Here is a 20273-nt window from a genome sequence, read left to right as displayed (position 1 = left end):
GGGCCAGCGCTGAACAAAAATTCAAAATAGTTTAATTTGGTTGTTTACAGCACCTGAATAGCATTGTTCTTGAAGATCTTATGTTGTGATGAAAGCTAATTGCTAATTAAAAATAATTCAACTTTTTAAATGTTTGAGATCTTCCTCCAAGACTGTTGAAGAATGCAATTAAATTGTGCAAGCTTGGCTGATGTATGTGCGTTGCTTTGATGTGCACAGACCTTTAACGCGAAGTATAGGAAATCCCAGTTTGTGATTAAAGACCCAGCCTAACCCAAGAAACAGCAGTACACCTTAGTCTTAAATCTAACTCTAAGAACTCAGTTTACATGAGGTCTTGCACTGGATGACATTGGCACCATTCAAGACTAGGTGTTACAGATAAATGGGCAACTTCCTCCCTTTCAACCTGAATGCCTGCTCTCTCCTCTGAGGGTTCTATCCATCAGCTTGTCTATTTATTTCAGGTATGTTCGTGTGATTAGCAGATTTCTATTCCATTCTTCTTCCTTTTGCTTCATGACATAAGAAGTTGAATAATCTACATTTTCTGTGGCTTTATACAAACCAGGTAGTGCTATATGAGCAAAAGGGAGACCACGTTTTTGTTAGGGGCTTGTGGGATGTGGCCTATAATACATAAGCAGCACAGGAGTGTCCCAAAACAAGCTACCTATTGATGTCACAAGTGTAGGCAGGCAATTTAGATTAATATGAGGCACCTATAGGTCAAAATCTTGTGTAGCAACAAATATCACAAGATATGCACAAAGGCAGATTTTTGCAAAAATATATTTTTCGTTTTATTATTTTGATGTGTGCTAAAAAGCAAGGACCACCAAAGAGTCCAGTTATTTAAAAAGACAATATATCACAACATACGACAATCAGTTGAACACTGTATACAAAAACATTCAAATATTAGCAATTGTCAAAGTTCATTTAGGTGGTGTTAGTAAAACAAAGTGACTCCCAATAGCAGGCATTTGTTTATAATTTTGCACAAAGCCCCCATGGGGAAAGTGTCGACAGAAATGACTATTTCCAGCCTTATATACGTCAAACCGCAAGATGATATGAGTAAGCTTGTTGTCGCATGAACGTCTAGTCATCCAACTAAAAATACTGCCTCATCTTTCTTAATATTTCCATTTCATTCATTGTTACATGTGCATCATAGATATATCGATATTCAATAATAGATATACCACTTGGTGTTATTTGGACCCGATTTGCTTGTTCTCATCTATTTTTCTTCTTTAGTTCAGTTAAAAGTAATTTTATTGTATTCGGGTCAAAAAATGGCTGATTGTATACTCCAAACTGTGAGGCATACATACGTTAATGTAATCCCCAAGAAACAATAATTTATATGTGTATCTGTGTAGTGGTGGTTTCTAGCCATAATCAGACCTTCATATTTCCTCAAAGACGACACTCAAAGAAGTATGGGGCGGTATCTATTTTTACTGCAACGGATGTGTCCATAGTGACAAAGGAATGCATCAAATGTCAGCCGGCACCATATCGAGCTGCATTAGAAACAGTAAATGCAAGGGAATGGTGACCATATGTCTCAACTAACGTAATTGATATAGTGGGAAAAAGGATGGTGGGTATTTACTCCTACCTTCACCTTCCTGCTGGGCCTGTAGGGCTATGTTTTCCCAGATGTGTTTTTTCGTGGGTACACTTAGAAAATGCTTCTTGTTACCAAGTTAGTATAGGTAGTGCTCTTGCCAACTGCTCTTCTAATTCGAGCGTTCTGTGGAAATAAATTCAAGGAAACAACATAAAGTGAAGCCGTATAATGAAAGACTCCCTGAATGAGGCAATGATTATATAACACGGATGCACTTCTATTCAGGTGCGGTTGCAGCGTTTCAAAATCCGTGTGCAGGTACAAATGATCGCTACTCGATCACATGACCTGCCTTGTATTTCTAATACGCATGCATGTTGGCGTCATTGCGACAAGATGTACGCAGTAAGTGATTGTGATATAGCATGGCAGCCATTGTTAAATGTCCGGAGGAATGGTTTCCCACTATAGGAATTAGAATGTAAATTGCTCTATCCCAAAACAAGGTACAGTGAGATGGGGATACCTCAGTCTATTTTGAGAGAGGGGAACAGACTGTCTATATTAATCTATATTGTCCCTATTGGTTCAGAACAGGAGAGTTTTATTTGTGGACAAAAAGATTCCACTCTATATATAAATTTAATCCGCATTTCACAGAATCCAGTTTGTGGATCCATTTTTGTTCCAACTTTCGCAATTTTAAGTCCCTGTCTGCCCCACGGGGGTGTGCATCCACTGTTTGTAACACATACCATAGTATGTCATTGTGAAAATGTTTCATTTTTTGGTAGTGTTCCACTAGCGGTTTGTCTTTTATGCCATTTTTATGCAGGACCGATGTTCTCCATTCTGGTCCGCACAGTTCTTTTAGTTTTTCTGATATATACAAGACCACATGGGCAAATTATACAATAAATGGCCCATTTTGTTGTACAATTGGTGAAGGCATTTAGTTTCCAAACCACAGTTTTCAAATCAATTAGTATTTTTGGTGAAATTACAGATAAGACATTTACCACATTTATAGTGGCCCACAACTGGGGGGAGACTCCCGAGTGTCGATTGACATCAATAGGTAGCTTGTTTTGGGACACTCCTGTGCTGCTTTTATACAAACCAGTTCACACAAATGGCAGTCAGCCCGGTACTGCTTTTTTTTTGTTCTACCTATTCCTCACCTTTCAAACTTTGCTCAACACCAGAACTATTTCCATGTTTCGGGGCTACCAGGATAGGAAGGCGAGAAACTGTGATTGGTCCCCTAGTGGTCACAAGAGGAAGCAGTCAAGGGCCGCCTCAAAGGGTTTATTCGCTTGCCACACTGTGGCAGCCACCACCGATGCAAAAAAGCAATATCAAACTGTATCTGGTCCACAGCACGCTGGTTGGCTGCAGGCTATTATTGCATCTGAGCAGCTGGTTGGCCATCTCGCAGGATCCCTGGTTTCGTCAGTAGTCTCCAGGGGTGTCCGTCTCCGGCTTCCTCCTCCTCCCCCTGCCTCACCTCCTTTGATCCAGATGTGGTCTGCTCTCCTATTGCAGGAGATCTACAAACTTCACAAAATGCAGTCCATAGAACATACCCTCTCTTCCCCCCACCCTACCCAATGATAAAGGTCTAGGGTTCTATCAAGAATCTCCTAGACTCCCCCCACCCCCCACCCCCAAGACAAACTAGACTGTTCTGCAGATGATCCTGGATCTCTCCTCCTTCAACCTCCATCTCCACAATCAGAGATTCAAGATGAGTATGCCACCGCAGATTCTTGGCTAATTGCAGAGTAAAGATTTGTTTGGTGTGATGTACCTAAAGGACACCTAATTACACGTTCCGGTTTTGAATTGGTAGACACGACTACCAATATTGGGACCTGCCATTTTTGACTTAATGCAGTGCAATGCAGCTTGGTAAACTGAGCTGATGAGTACTGTGGCCAGTTCCTTAAGGATGGAGGGGAACCATGTATACCCTTACCTGGACGACTGGTTGGTCTGGCCTTCATCAAGCCAGGAGACTTCAGAAGCAACAACATCCTGCTGAATGCCCTGTCCCAGCCAGGGTTTTCATTGAACTTTGATAAGTCCTTGCTTATCCCAGTCCAGAGCCTCATGTTCCTGAGGTCTGTGTGGGATTCGAGGCTGGGAAGGATATTCCCTTTGCCCCAGCGCATCTTGTAAATTAATCTGACAGTCCTGAGACTTTCTTCTTTGACAGTGAACATGTCATGGTTGTACCAGAAGTTATTGGGCCTGATGGTAGTATGTGTCCTCTTGTTCCCCACCCCACGCCAGGTGGCAGATGAGGCGCCTGCAACTGCTTCTGAGCAGCTCATGGTGACAGACCACGGACAAACAGTCATACTGCATTTCCATACCATCCTCGCTGGGACAGGACCTATAGTGATGGGCAGACCAGAGAGATCTCTTGAAAGGGGTTCACTTCCAAGGAGTCACCAACCAATTATCACAACAGACTCATCCCTCACCGGGTGGAAAGCCACTTTGGGGTGGAGGGGGTGTTTCAAAGCCCACGGTCTGTGGTCCGGACTGAAAAGGCAGCACATAAATGCATCAGAACTACAAGCCATTTTCTATGCGCTATGCATTCCTTCTGAACACGTACAAGCATCGACTTGCTTGTACAAATAGACTGCTCGAGGGCTATGTTCTATACAAAGGGGAGAACAAGGTCTCCTCGTCTGTCAGCTGGCTGTTTCCATATTGGAATGGGTCCTGGATCACAACATTCTCCTCAGCGCAGTTCATCTGGCCTGAGTTGTGAACAAGGAAGCAGATCTCCCCAGCACGCTGCAACATTCCAACCACAAGTGGGAGATTAATCCATTGGTGCTGCGTTTAATCTTACAGAAATGGGGTCTTTCCAAGACCGAAGTGTCTCTTGTTTGCCTCTTGGGGCGACGTGGACACAGTCTCTCTGGGAGGAGTGGGAATTCCTCTATGCCTTTCCATCAATTCCACAGATTTCCAGGGTATTAGCCAAACAAAGAACCCACAGACCACAAAATCAAACTGATGGCATCACAGTGGCCAGCCTGTTTTTGGTACTGTGAGCTGGTGGGGCTAAATGGAATAGAGCTGATCCCTCTGCCACAATAGCACGACCTCCTAGTCCAAGAAAAGGGTGAGATCCTTCATCCATGCCCTTAATTGCTCAGCAAACTTGATCCCGAGGACTTGTCATATAAGGGGGTACTCTGAGAACATGAAGATCATTCAGGCGGCCAGGAAACAATTGACACGGTCACAATACTAGAGTAAATGTATCAGATTCTGCCATTGGGCCTTTGAAAAAGGAGTCAACCCTCTCACCAGCGGCTTAGATGGCATGCTCACCCTTAGCATCTTTGGCCGTCTGGCGACTCCTGCAGCACTTATTTAGCGGTGATTGGCACTTACTGGAATGTGGGCGAGTCTACTTTCTCCACAGCAAATGTAGTAGTATGAAGACATATGGAGGGTCTTGTTCAGTTGCACCCACTTATTAAGAGGCCTCGTGTGGGATCTGAATATCATTCTGTCTGTGCTCACTGGCGAGCATTTCGAGCAGCTGCATACCACAGATCAAAAATTCCTCTCATGGAAAGTGGCACTGTTGGTTGCTCTCACTCTGCGAGGTACAGGCTTTTCCAGATTTGGAACTTTACATGTTTTATTCACAAAGACAAGGTTGTGCTGTGCATGCACCCGACTTTCCTACACAAAGTGGTTTTTTGCTTCCATATCAATGAAGAGGTTGTCCTTCCAAAGACTTTTCCGGAACCAGTCATCTGCGGACTGGGTCCTTATTTCGGCTCTCAAATTCTAAACGGGACCAAGCAATTCAGAAAGTCTACTCTCTTCCTCAGCTTTGGAGGTCCCAGTCCAGGCAGTCGAGCATTAAAGGACACTATAGCTCCCTGGCTTTTATCTGCTATAAAATGTTATTCCACACAGAAGAAATCTCCCACTCAAGGGTATGCATGCGCACTCAGTAAGAGCGAAGGTCACTGCTGTAACTTCTAAGAGGCATGTCCCATGGGAAGTCATCAGCAGGGATGGCACGTGGTCCACACAGTCTGTCTTTTGCATGCACTATTGTCTGGATACCAATTGCATAGCTGACACCAGGTTTAGTCAGGCAGTCTTGTGGATCTCGTTTGCTCCAAGTTAGACAGCCACCACCTGCGTTGTTCATGCTAACAACGATTAGCCTGAAACTCGAGTCGACAAGATTAGAGGTTCCACTCCCATTTGGAGTTGGACCCTACTTGGGTCACAGAGAAATGTCAGAGAAATTGTATATATGGAAAGAGAGGTGCCAATATATACCTTTTTTATAATATACATGTACATTGATGCACTTTACAAGACTATGAACATGTTTTAGCGTCTTGAGGTCTATTGCTATAGACTGGTTTGTTCTGCTCTGGGAACACAACATAAATTGCGTTGAATTGCACAGGTATGAATGAGTATATATATATGTTGAATGTTTTGAATGTGAATGAAAGTTTAGGTGAGGAATGTTGAGAGAATGTTTTTTGGTTGGTGTGATGTGCTTTTTTGGTTTTTCAGATTGTTTGATTTTAACATTTGTTCAACTGATGAAGGTTGCATTTTATACACTTTCCCCTATGGGTTATTAATTATGATTATATAAAAAATAAATAAAGCTTAATGCAACCAGTAATGCCTTGTCTGAGAATCATCGTGCACAATAACTGCCACCGTCTCTTTGGAAGGAATTGATGGGTAGGTTGACCGTGTAGTTACACAATATAAATGGTTTAAGGGAGGTACTCGTCTTTTGACTTTTGTTCTGTTATGCGTGGCTATGAAATCTAACATCAGTATAGAGAAATCGGGATGGGGCGTAGGAGTAAGGAAGTTACTCACCGTAGTGAGTACTGTACTCACTTTACTCCATATGACCCTCCCTTCCCTGCAAAATCGGTTGTTTGTTCATGGTAGTAGACGAGCGGCAAAAGGACTGGAGAGTGTTGCATAGGGGCGGAGTCGGCATGGGTAGGCATGCCCTGCATGCATTAAATTAAAAGGACAATTTTTATTGGGTGCAAAAAGGCTCTGGTTCCGTCCTTGTGGGACGAATATCCCACTTAATCCATCAGTATAGAGGAAAGGGAACTATGGACTATATAGTGGTCCCCCTTTTGAGGAAATCCTCCGTTGATCCTGGAACCTTGTCCAATTTCCACCCCATTTCCCTTCCTTTTCTATCTAAAATGCTAGAATCACTGGTGTCACCTCTACTCCACATTTCTTGAAGCTTCATGCTTGCTCGAACCCGCCCAATCTGGGTTCCGTCCTGGTAGAGGCACAGAGTGTTCTGGTCACCGTCCAGGATTATATGGCCAGGCTGGTGGACGCAGGTGGAGTGGGTGCTCTGATTTTGTTAGATCTTTCAGCAGCCTTTGGCACGGTTGACCACTCCATCCTGCTGTCCCGCATCTCCCAGTTGTGAATATCTGGGCAGGTGCTAGCCTGGTTCACCTCTTTCCTGGCGGATCGTACTCGGACCCTCGCTATGCCTCCTTTTTCCTCTGCTCCCTGCCACCTTAGCTGTGGAGTACCGCAAGGCTCCTCTTTGTCTCTCATCCTGTTCAGTATTTACATCTGGGCCCTTGTGTCTCATCCGCTCCTTTGGCGTCAGGTGCTATTCGTATGCGGACGACACTCAGCTCCTGATCCGGCTTGATCTTGATCAGGCTGAGGTGTTCTGCCTGCGGAGGTGTCTGGCGGCCGTGGGTGAATGGATGGACCACAACTGGCTCAAAATGAACAGAGACAAAACCGAGGTGATGGTGGTAGGTTGCCCTCTTGATCCCTCACTCTGGGTGTCCTCCTTCTGGCCTTCTTCCCTGGGCCCCCTTCCCGCCCCGGTGGATAAGGTTAAAAACCTTGGGGTAGTATTGTCAGCCTTCTTGTCCATGGACAAGCAAGTAACCGCTGTATGCAAAGCCGGTTACTTTCAACTCAAAACATTTAAAAAAGGGGGCTCCCTACGATCCCTATCCCCTAGGCCCCCCTGTGGTGGCGGCTATGGTGATCTTGCGGCTGGATTATTGCAATTCCCTTTACCTGGCTCAGCCCTATATTGTGTACCGGTGACTTAACAACTCAATTTTAAGGCACTTTGCATTTTTCACTGTGCCATACATGGCCAAGGGGCTCAATATCGCCAGGAGAAATTCATGCCTTATGCTCCCCGCCGGTCACTGCGCTCGGCCTCGGCTGACATGTTAGTGGTGCCCGTATACAAACGGGCCCGGGTCAGAGGACGTGCCTTCTCTGCGACAGCTGCCGAGTTGTGGAATGATCTCACTAGGACCATAAAGAAAATCCCTAACTATCTAGCCTTCAGAAAAGCTTAAAACTCGCCTCTTTTAGTCATTCCTTGGCTCTTGCCAGGATCTCCTCACTCTAGCGCCATGATACCTTCGGGTGACTGTGCGCTTTATAAGTTGATTTAACATAACTATAGTAAAGTAACTGTTCCTTACTGTGCTGTGTTCAGACCACAGGCACCACCAGGCCAGAAAGGGCTCTACAATTTGTGCTTGATCTGATGGGGATCAATTAGATAAAAGAAATCTAAATGTATTGTAAGTACTGGCCACAAAGAGGTACATGTTGAAATAAAAATAGCTGTATTTTTAAATGAAAGTACCAGTTTCCTAAACATTCTGCAGTCAACCGTGAGAACACCCTTGAAATGTTACTCCTCGCATCCAAAAGCTGGGAGTAAAATACTTCCACTCAAATCTAATCTGGCTCTCTGGTTTAGAGACATTGCTAAATATCTTGCAACCCTTTTAAGAATTTAACATTCCCAATATGGCTCTGCCAGGTTATGAAAGAATGTTAATGGTATATTTTTTTTTCTTCAATTTTTGTTTGCGTGTTTCTGCCTTTATTTTTTTTTTAAAAAGTTAACTGCAGGCAATGTTCTTTTATGCCAACATTGGACATTGAGAACCATATTTTCGACTCAAATTGCTAAATTAGCCTCAGACTCTTTACCAACACTAATGCATGTGCAACAATTATAAGTGAGTTTTTGAAATTCCAATCACCTTTATTCCAAAGATAATTTTCTGATTTTTTTTTGACAAGGAAAGTCATTCAATTATTAAAACCAAATATTTTCGAACTTGTGAAGGGCACTACATAATGTAATTTTATTTGCAATTGGAATAGATCAGATTGGACAAATTACACATTCCTAGATGTTTTTAGATGTGTTGATTCTGCACAGGGTTGCAAGACATTGATTGCCTTGGAGTATGTTGCTTGCATCTCAGATGATTGGCATCGCCACACCCAAGTGTCTTCTGTAAGATGTAAATACAAAGCAAAGTGATGTTTTTATGTGTGCCCTTAAGCCATCTGCTAATAGTTTAACTAGTTGATGAAACTATGTTGAAAATAATGAATCTTTAATCCATACGATGCATATGTTACTACTGCCTCCTATATTTCTCTGCTCTGGAATGATTTCCAACTCGTCAGCATATTTGTTAAAATAAGAGAAACTGGTAGGAAGAGGTATGGTTCCGAGCATGTCATTAACACACAGTGGATTGCCTCAGTGATGTATGGTGTTTAAATGGAAAATGGTTCTGGCCCATCAAGGTACTATATCATTTGATGGGTGGAGCCCATGGTATGTTGAGTACATATATTATGTTTTTGTTCTGCTGAATGTGATATGAATGTTCTGTAAAAAAAAAAGTGTTTATTGGGATAGTAGCCACTTTTAAGTAATTACTCCTATGTTTCCTTTTTTTTTCTTCAGGAAAAAATGTTTCACTTTTGGATAAATACATTCTTTGTACCAGGACCCGATGAAAGCGGTGGAAGAGTAGAAAATGGAACTTTACATAGAGATCAGGAACTTGATAGTATAAGCAGCACAGAACATCCAGATAATGACAAAGACTATCTTATCCATACATTGTCAAAAAATGATCTGGACAAGGCAAATAAAGACAAAGCCAACAGACTTTTCTCTCCAAACTTCAAGGTTTGTAAATACTATTCTGAACAAGTCAAATACATCAGTTTTTATTAAACTGCTCAAATCCTGTCATATCGGAGACTGATCATTTATGTGGAACTGTAGTTTTGTTTAGTTTGCATGTGTTTTACTTGTAAACATTGGTTCAGCAAAAGTCACCAGATTAAAACAGAATGTCCCATTTAACATGGTATATTTTGAAACCTCATGCTGTTCTTGCAAAACAGGCGGCACAGTTAGCAATTGTACAATGATATCCCCAAAAATATTAAACCCGCAAGCTGGGTGGTCATTAATACAGTTGCCATATTTGAGGTAGGCATCACATCACTACCATAGTTGTGGAGTCTCTAACCTAGAGCAGCAGCTGTGCAGTGCTATGGTGGTCCAGCAAGCTTCATGGGCACCCTGAAGCAGGAGGTCCATGTCATGGCTTCTCAATTTCAAATGGCTGTTCACCTCGGTGCACAGTCACATTTTTTTGAAACTGGCATTTAAGTAAAATGTGTTGCAAGTGCTGAGAAAGTGTCCGGACATGACTGGCACAAACATTAGGTTCCTTGTTTTTAGCAGCTGGGTCCTCCTTACTAGCCATCAACTATGCATCCTCTATATTCAAGCCAGCTTGCAACTGTATGAGGCTGCGAGTGCACAAAGTGGAAAATGTCATTTGCATGTGTCTGCAGGCAGGTGACCTGAGCGGAGGCGCTTTGCGTTAGTAGCTTGCTGTTCTAATGTAGTGATTTATCCCTTTTCATTTGTCAGAATCATAAATGGCTACTTATCTTTGTAATTGTTTTCATTTCTTTCTGTACTTCAGGAAGTTAAACTCTAGGTATGGTTTTTGATGCTCATTTATCGTTTAAACCACAAGAAATTCTATAGGTAAAAAAGCCATCCCTTATCTGTGATTGTTTAAACAAATCAGACCCAATCTGAGAGTATCTCATTTGCAATGCTGTTTATTTAGGCTGAATAAGCAGATTTTTAGACTTCAGAGCTTATTGCCCAATGCTGCTCATATTGTTACTAAAACATTGACTCCAACTATATATCTCCTGTAATGCATCTTCTAGAATCAACTTTAAGGTTGCTACTTTAATGCATAAAACCTTCTATGAAGCAGCGCTCCCATTTTACAAGATGTACTCTTTATGTTCAATCTAAACATTTAAGATAAAAAATGGTCTTTATTGAAGGTGCCAATATTCAGGTTGCAAACATTTGATTGTCATAAGCTACACCCGCAATGATCAATAAAATACAGCAAGTAATAATGTAAGAGGCATATTAAAATCATTATAGCCCATATAAAAGTTAATTACATCAGTTATATAAATTGATCAACTTCAGGTTATCCAAAAATAATAAAAGCAAGCACAATAGAGACTTGGTTTCCTAACAAGAGTCTGGCCTAGAATTGACCTGTCTGAATATACTCAATTTTGTGTACACATCGTTTAAAGTGTTTAATGCATCGGTCAGGCAGTGCCAGGTAGAGGATTCACTGGTGCTTTAAGGTTTCTATTTCTTTGGTCGAATTACAAACTCGACAAAGTGCAGACACTTTCGGTTGTTTACACTGGATTCCATTTGTTAAGAGGATGTTAAATTTAAACCTCATAAAGTGAGATCATCAGGTAGCCTTGGGAAACTTGATTAGGTAGGGAGCAACAATACCCACTGTTTTATGTTGGAAAGAAGGGTGTGAAATCTTTGTCTTCATAGAAGAGCACATGTCAATCCAGTCCTTCTGCTGAAGAAGGGGGTTTTAACCCAGCTCATATTATGTATTATGTCAAGAGGTTCCTAGCTCCACTAACTATTTGTAACATTTGGTCCTAAATTTACAAATAATACATCAGGAATTACCAAGGACTCTGCAAGAAGGTGCACGAAAAGAGTTTGGGTGAATGTCAAGAATTTTGCAAAGAAATACATTCTTTCGACAGAACCTTTTCTTTCAGAGACCGCAAACCTAACTCAAAACTCTTAACAGCAGCTGGAATATAATTAAGCAGTAACCGGATTCTTCTCCATTTTTATAGCTTAACAGAATCCATATCATCAAGCCTTAGCCGATAGATTATTTTGAGACCATAAATGAGTTTGGGAAAAACCTTTCCCAGTTTAAATCTTATGCGGGACAACAATGAAAATCTGCCAAATTTCCTATTTTTTCATTTGCCTAATCAAGCCAGCCGCTTTCTGACAGGTTTCGATTATAAAGGTTTTATTTTGGCTTGCGGAAATTGAAAATCCCTGATACATCAGGCTATCCATGAATTAGTCTTGTTTTATCCATTGTGATGAATCTGAAGATATCGCCCTTTCTTCTCTGCTGGGAAACCTTTCCCATTGGCCAAGGGTTGAGAGTCAACAGTACAATAAATCCCCCTGGGGATGGTACATCACGAAAGGATCACATGCGGAGGGAGGCCCCCTATGGAATTGGGGACGATTACTCTAAGGGAATGAGGTATTCATCCGCCTTGATAACCCCATCCCCAATACAAAATCCCACCTCCCCTTGTAGGGAAAACTAATATACTGGGCCTCATTATGACCCTGGCAGTCCAGGAACTATGGTACTGGTAAGCACGCCGGTACCGCAGTTCCCGGACCGCCATACTAGGTGTTGTGGTTGCGGGTGCACGTCAGCCCACCAGGTTTTTCCTGGCGGGCTGACCGGCACCTGTGAGCACAGCACGTCGGCTGCACCGGCACAACTCTGAATGTGCCAGTGCATCCGACGCCCCCATCCCCATGCAGCCCTATGGGGCAGAATGGGGATGAGGAGGCCCTTGATTCTGGCACCCGAAAATGGGCAAGTACGCCTAACTCGGCATGACCCGGTTCTTGCCCATTCACGGGTGCCGGAAAAAAATGCAACTCCGGCACCAGCCGTGCCGATTCTCCCAGCACGGCTACCACCTGAGTTGTAATGAGGTGTTGCGCTCACCTGGTATCCACAGGGACGCCATCCAGCCGGGTTACTCGCTGGTATGCTTCTCAGCTTTGCCCTGATGTGGTCTGCGGGGAAGGTTCTGCCTTGTGGTAGAATTAGGCGTGCTCTCCGTCCTACCTTCTTTGCAGGGGCGTGTTGTCTTTCATGGGCGAGTGCATCCATTTACTTCACTGACGCCGGCCAGTTTGATATTGTTCAGGTAGGTCTTATTGTTTAGTTTTGTTGCTATCCTGCATGCCTTTCTTTGTTTAAAATGTCTCTTTTTTTTCTCCCTTAGGTATGCAGAGCTTCAGCGCGGCAAACTGGCTTGATTGAACCCGGCTGGTAAATGATGGCGCATTAAGAGAGCTATGATGCGGTAAGTAAGCGCTATGCGCAGCGCTGCGAAGTCTTACCTTTGCTAACCTGTGTTTTCCTTCCTTGTAGGTCGCAGTGTTCTTCAGCGCGAGTGGAATGTCCGGAGTGGTGCCAGCCGAGAGGCGACCAGCCAGGTAAGCCTTTTGAGCAGTTGGTAATTTGTAAATGTCTTACTGCTTTCTTTAATGTTGACTCTATCTTCCTATTTCAGATCGATCTGTCCGGGAGGCATGCAGATTCGAGGATGCTGTCCTCAGTAGCTGCGAGTGTTTAAAGATGAAGACTGCAGGTAAGATGCTGCTGCTAATGATGTTCCTTTTGTCTCCTTGCAGGTTCTGTTTCTCCGAGGATCGAGGGAATATCTGGGCCCGGCGAGCGTCATTTTGCAAGCTGCAAAGTAACGCGAAGCGTGTTGTCTTGCTCGGGTGTGGTTTAAATAGCCCCAACAAAATAGTCCAGGTAAAGTAGTCCCTAGGCTACCACACCCAAAACACTAGACCGCATAGCTTGGTTCTTCGAAACCAAGCTATGTGGATGCCTCCATGTTGGCTGACAATACAATGAAGTAGTTCCCAAGCACATTGTTTTTCATGGTGTATGAGCCTGGCGCGATAGGCACCAGGACTGGCCCCATGAAGGCTTTTGGAGAGGATGCCAGGCTCTAGAGGCCCGAGTCCTGACTCCGCCTGGCCAATGGGTTTGCCAGAGGGGGTTTTGGGCGAGGGTCGTGACATGAGGCCCACTGTGTTGTAAGGTTTACCATCTTGATACTCTTGACAAACACAAAATATCCAAGGACTCAAAGTATCCCGCTTCAGTGGGGAAAATTAGTACTGGGACGAAGAGCACTTCAAAGAAACGAAGTGAGCGGTCTAGTTTATTCCGAGATCTCAGTTGCCGGAATGGAGGCAGCTTGTCGGCTCAGGAGGTCAAAAGGAACTCTGCTGTCAAATGAGCCCATCAGAGAATAGGCCTTGAGAGAACAGGTCTCTGAGATGGCACAGCGGGTTGCCTGCACCAAGTGAGTAGAGGGAAGCCGCACTGGAAGCCACCGAGCGAGGTAGAGAAAAGCCTGATGAAGGTCCAAGTTCGATGGACTGAGTACGTTCGTGCAGGTGCTTGCCTCGCAGCTACCCGGGCTGCAGTGAACCACTTGCAAGGTGCGATGTGCCGCCGGGAGAAGAAAGACGCGAGTAACACAGAGACTGGGGAAACGCTGGTACCGTTCAAGAATAAAACTTGCAGGTTTGCCAGAAGTTGTTAGACGTCCGGGGAAGCTCAAGAGTAAATCTAAAACAAGAGAGGTTCTGGGACCCGAAAACAGCATCAAAGACAGTTACCCACTTGGCTGGAGATTGAACCAAGGGGAGTAACGCCGCTGTGCGAGTCTGGGACCTGCACCCTTATTAGAAACCAAGGTCTAAAGACAAGGGGGTCTGAAACCCTGTGAAAGACATTTATTGAAAGTTACCAAGTTTGGCAAAAGAAAACTGAAAACCACCTCTGCTAGTCTTGGACTTGAACCCACATTTAAGATGGTTTATATTTAGTTGGAAATGTCCCTGTTTGGCAATAGAAGCCGCCAAATCACCTTTAAGAGTCTGGGACTTGTACCCACATTGATTGATTTCATTTAGTTGAGAACTACTCAGTTGGCAAAGAAAGACTCCAAACCACTTTTACGACTCTGGGGCTCACACCCACTGATTAGAAACCATGGTGACGAAGAACCATGGGAATAATAAAGTGAATCCTATACTTGACGGACAGGGATCCCGAGTCAATAGGATATAAAGACTGGAAATATAAGTGACTTTACAATATCTGTGATCCTGCATCTTGGTAGAAGAATAAGTGAAGTCTTGGAACTTTGTGTTTTTTAACAGTTCTTTTCAACGCCTTACTACCAGCGAGAGAACTTTATTTTAGTAAAGAATTCCCTTGCGCAGTCACATATGCAGACTTGAAATCCACTGCTGAAAAAAGGAAAGGACCAGAAAACTAGGCTTCTTTGCCTACACCCCAAGACTATGGAACCTCCTCCCCGTCTGTTAGGGAGAATTCTCTGTAAAGGCTAATTTCCCAAACCTAGTGAGTCCCCCAGCAGCTTTGCCGGATTTATTGGAGTTTATTTTTTTCTCCTGCTAAGAGTGACTCTTTTACTCCGACTCTTAGACATGATTTGAGGTGTTCCTTTGTCTTTCCATGTGTTTTATGGGCTATGGAGTCTTTTACTCCATAGGGTCTCATGTGTTTTATGTGGGTTACACAGCTCCCTCCGTGCCGTAACCCAGGGGTGTCGTAGCGACCCCCAAACATAGACTCCATACCCTGGGACTGACTACTGTCTCCCAGGGCATGTAAAGTCACCATTGGCTTTACTAGTCCCAAATTATGAACAGAAACCTGTACAAACCATCATATTGTTGAAGTACTGGTCGGGGCAATTCGATTGCCCCGGGGTCTGTTGTTCGAGGGGGCACGTCTCCGTCCCCCCGGATCGAGTTTTGGCTGGTGGCAGTGGATACTACTTTTTATATTCAACCGCAAATATATCTCTATGGGATTTTCCCATTGTTCGAGGCTACCAACATTAATTAATTCCTATAGCCTCGAACATACTGCCGGTTTATTTATTTAATATTAATTCACCGGTTGGTATTTTTTGCCAGAACTCTATTCTAAAATGGTGTTTGTGTTCCCTTCTGTGACTCCAACCCAAGTCGAGCCCTTTGTTCCACTTTTTGGCGGGCTTCTCCACAGAAGCCTCCAAAAGTGGTGACATTCTGTCTGGGTACCACAGGGGGTGTAGGAGGGGGTTTAGGCACCCTGGACTGAGTTGCCTTGGCAACTCAAGTCGCACTCTTGTGTGATTGGCCCAAGTGTTGAGCCGGCCGGCTCACCACTTAGCATGTTTGATTGACAGCTAGGCTGAATGAATGGGGGTTTGCTGCATAAAAGCAGGGCTTTGGGAACTGGAACTTCAGAAGTCGCCACAGGACCTAAGAATCCGAGGAGGGAGAAGCTGAGCCGACCTGCAACGACGACGCCACCGGTGGAGCCCTGCTGAACCGTCTCACCACTTTTCCCGACGACAGAGGAGATCTCCAGTCCGGAGAGTCTTCTTCCTTTGACTGGTGGGGATAACCAGTTTTGCCTTCTTTTCACCTTCCTGGAGCATCTCGTGGCCGCCTTGCCCGTGCCAAGCACCCCGGCAACTGGAATACCACGGCTTACCACTACCGCAAAGAGAAGGGTAGTACCTTTTAACCGAAGAACTCCGCGGCTGGTTTCTTCCCTGGCAGTGCAACGACCTTCATCTTTCCTCCACGGCGAGACCTCCTCTTCCTCTGGACGAAACACCGACTTGCATCCTCCACGGCGAGACCTCCTCTTCCTCTGGACGAAACACCGACTTGCACCCGCTGCCAGGAACAACTGCCCCCCGTTGGAGCTTCCTTCACACTTAAGGTACTGTGTCCCACCTGGCTTCCCTTGCGACAGATCGTTCGGGGTGACAGTAAAGCCTCGACTTTCTAACCTGGGCTGGCCTGGGACAACCTAGCTAACTTTTCCTGACTTTAATTTAATTCTTTGTGTGCGAACTATCTACATGACTCTTTGGGCATAACCCCACTGTGTGAACCTGGACCCCTTCTGCTTGCTTTCTCCAAGAGTGGGCCTGCCAATTGACTTCCTTGCTCTCCAGTAGAACTCTGCCTATCCTGCCTTACTATGGTTCTTTTAAAAGTATTGAAATGTGTGTGCTTCCATAACTCTGCCTTTTTCCCCTCCCTTTTTAATAACTTATTAGAGTGCCATCTTATGTTAAGCGCTCACCTCTCTCTGAAAATAAGTGGTGTTTCTCATTAAGACTTGTCTAATAAGTAATTAGGGTTGTATAGATATAATAGTGACTGTCTGCTGAATTTACTTTTCTATTTGTGCTAGTGTAATCTACAAGTGTGTCTTTAAATAAATAACTATATACTTTTACACCAAAGCTCTGGTCAGGGTTTGCTTGTGCTACTGTATCTCTGTACCTATTGTGTATACTCTATATACTGCCTAACTCTTCTTGAGGGAAGTCTGACTGCTCAGCCACAGCTACCAAGTGAATCTGTGTGGTACAGACTGCTACCAAGTGGGTTTACTGCCAAACGCCTGTAGTCTTAAATCTTTTGCAGTGGTCCCTATGGGAATTGCACAGGTTTCTGCCTAACACCGTCCACATCAGACCTGCTCCTACAATTCAGAAAATAATTCGAGACCCACCTTTTCAAGTAGTCTCTCCTCAACACTTAGGCCATCACATCACCCCATCGTGCCACCTGATTCACTAGATGCTGCCCACCCATCTATTCCCCGCCACCCGGTACTGCTGTATCCCTGCTCTGTGCCCCTCTGTATCCTACCCCCACTGTATATCTATTCTCTTACCTCTGAAAAGCACTCAGTTATGCATCTGTACTGTTGTATACCTCTGTGAAGCACTCCGTTGCTTCCTGAAGCTAGGTCAGCGCTCAATAAATACCATAATAATAATAGTTAACAAAGTGTAAGTGTTGGGGACAGAAGTAGGTTTTTGACACGACTGTGATACATTTTTTACTTTTGGACTTCTTGACATTATCATTAGTTTACTTTGAGGCAGGGAAACCCCTCATAGTATTTAGGCAGGCCTTGGAAATTCTTATAAATCCCTCCATACCGGCAGGGTAAGTTCCTTAGTTTACATACTCGACCTGAGAGAAATGCACTTGCCCCAAGGTGACTACTGACAAAATATTTCCCAGTGCTTTTTGTAAAATGGCACATGTCACCATAAGGACACTACATATTTGCTGCAATGCTGTCAAGCATGCACATGGAAACCTGTATTTGCCATTTCCTGCAGTAAATGAAAAATACGTTTTTAACTTCCCCCATACCCGCCAGCAAGGTTTGAGCATCATGGAAATGGTACTCACCCTTCATAAAAACTCCTCGCCAATACTTGTCGGCTAGTAGATTTTGCAAGCCCTGAATTGGGGATAGCAAGGCATTTTTCCAACCTTTTTGTTTGTGAAAGTATTTACACAAATAAAATCAACCCATGGTCTGGCTCACCCGTCTGCACCCATGCACTATAAACCATGCAAAGCCTAGCTTTTTCCTGGAATATGCAAAACTTCAAATTTATGGATTACATGAATTTATTTGGAAATAATTTCTTTGGGTGTATTGATGAAAGCAAACTGAGTTTTTGAAGTCCAATAGGAGTATGGCGAAGTACAAAGTTTTGTGCATATGCCACCCAACAAAAGTTATTGTTCCTAGACAAGGGGGAGCGAAATGATACTTTCACTTGAAAGTCTCCCATGTTATAAACATAAATGTTGAAGAGGCAGGGAGTCAGAACCCCCTAAATGTGGGGGCACTCTTAGATAGGTGACCTAGATGGTTTAGCCTTACTTGTAAGAACCTTTTCAAATGAAGATAGATCAATATGTGAAGTAGATCTTTAGTAAGACCTCGCTTTGCTAATTTCTTCCAAAGAAGATTGCGGTTTACCAAGCTGAAAGCGGCTGAAAGGCCAATACAGGCTAGATAATTAGGACATGTGTTCTTAACCCACACTTTTTGTTGTAAACTATCAATTAAAAAGCCATTCAAGGAAGCACCAATATTCCCGCACAATCCTGTGTGTTTCTTTGTGACCACTTTATAAGGTCCCGCTCTGCAGTTCTTTAAGGATTAGGGAGATGAAGATTTTGCTACCAACTTCAAGAAGTGAAATTGACCTGTAATTGGAGATTGGCTTTAATACCCTTTTTTAAATATAGGAACAATATGAGCAGTTTATCAGGTTTCCGGTGTATTGCAGGCTTGAATTATATGGACAAAAAGGATATATAACACGAATGTCCTAAGAGATGGGGCTTTTTTGATTAGTCTATTAGAGAGACCATTAGGACTGGGGGCTCTCAAGTTACTGGTTCTGTTTATAGTGTGAGCTATATCATCTGGCTCAAAATGAAATTCCCATAAAACTGTTGCCTTTTGCAAACTGGTTGGTGTATTACATGTGAGAAGCGCGTAATTAGCCAAAATACCCGACCCAATGGTTTTCCATGATGGGATTTTTCTGACAATCTGGTTGAATAATTTCAATACTATTAATTAGAGTCCAGAAGTTAGTGTTTTGTTTCCCCATGGTAAGTTGGGGCATATGCTCTACATCTAGCATAATGCGATGATTGTATTGAATCATCCAATTTACATTTCTTCTTAATTACCCTTTAAACAATTAAATTATCTAAAATGCTATGTATGATGGATTTAATTGCATATCAGACTTCTACAGTGCACTAATTTATCATGTGCGCGAATGTGTTTGTAGTTTTGCCAGGCATTAAATTCATATTTCTTAAAATATTTATAAATGGGGTAAATGGGAGGGACGGTCTAACATTTCCACTCAGAGGACCATATAAATTGGTTAAATAACCCATCATTAAATATATGCACATTTTTACTGTTCCAGATAATGTGGTTTCTGGCAGGGTTCACAGTTCGATCTGTGGACCTCCATGTAATTTTTCTATTTTTCCAAAGGGGAAATTGAGCTGAAATATTGTGGTCAACAGAATAAGTTTTAACAGCATTTTCAGGTCTGCTTAAAGTGCATCTGGTGTGTTTTCACAGGCACGCTCAAAATAGAACCCTGTAGCAGTGATTGATTCAAAGCTGGGTTTTTTTTAGACAGCAGCTTCCCTGAATGCAAAGGCTGGCTTGATGAATATCCTCTACTCACACCCCCCACAGTTGGGGCGGGCATGGCAACATTCAATGAATTTTCCAGAAACATTCCCAATGAAAATACTTTTAATTACATTTGGAACTTTTTTTGAGCATTTTGGTCAAGGAGGATAAAGTTACAGGCTGGTGTTCCAAAACTGGCTAACCCCATGCACACTCTACACCCCAAACTCTGAACAGATTTGTGCAAATCTTTCATGAGGAGCAAGTGTTTGGTCCTAAAAGTAAATTTAAAATTGGCAACAATCCCATTAGTGATACCTGAATTGAATTGATATTTATTTATATGGCGCTCGTACCTGGATGTGCCCAACCTGTTTGCTGATGCTGAAGAAGGTTTGAAAGGTCCTGACTGGCCGAATGGGTGTTGGTGGACCCCACCAAATTCCAGATTTTTTATAAAGGGCCACTTAATTGGATTTTCTCGACATCTCCCATTGTTCTCTGACATTATATGGAGTCCTACGAATCCTGAGCAGCATAAATGTGTAAAGGGGGCACTTTTCATCCCTCTCAACCTAGTG

The 20273-nt window shown here is 43.4% G+C and overlaps 1 protein-coding gene across 2 annotated transcripts in view; it reads left to right on the top strand.

Moving 5' to 3' along the window:
- PTEN (phosphatase and tensin homolog) overlaps positions 1 to 20273 on the top strand; it is a 791199-nt gene that overhangs the window by 656928 nt on the left and 113998 nt on the right. For both annotated transcript variants that reach the window (XM_069611282.1, XM_069611283.1), the window contains one exon: positions 9402 to 9629. In XM_069611282.1, the coding sequence (XP_069467383.1) occupies positions 9402 to 9629 (228 nt within the window). The remainder of the gene's footprint in view (positions 1 to 9401; positions 9630 to 20273) is intronic.

The sequence above is a fragment of the Ambystoma mexicanum genome, chromosome 8 (genome assembly GCF_040938575.1).
Source record: "Ambystoma mexicanum isolate Mex_15411 chromosome 8, UKY_AmexF1_1, whole genome shotgun sequence".
Lineage (NCBI taxonomy): Eukaryota > Metazoa > Chordata > Amphibia > Caudata > Ambystomatidae > Ambystoma > Ambystoma mexicanum.
The sequence above is the reverse complement of the archived record's forward strand: the minus strand, read 5'-3'. Positions and strand labels throughout refer to the sequence as shown.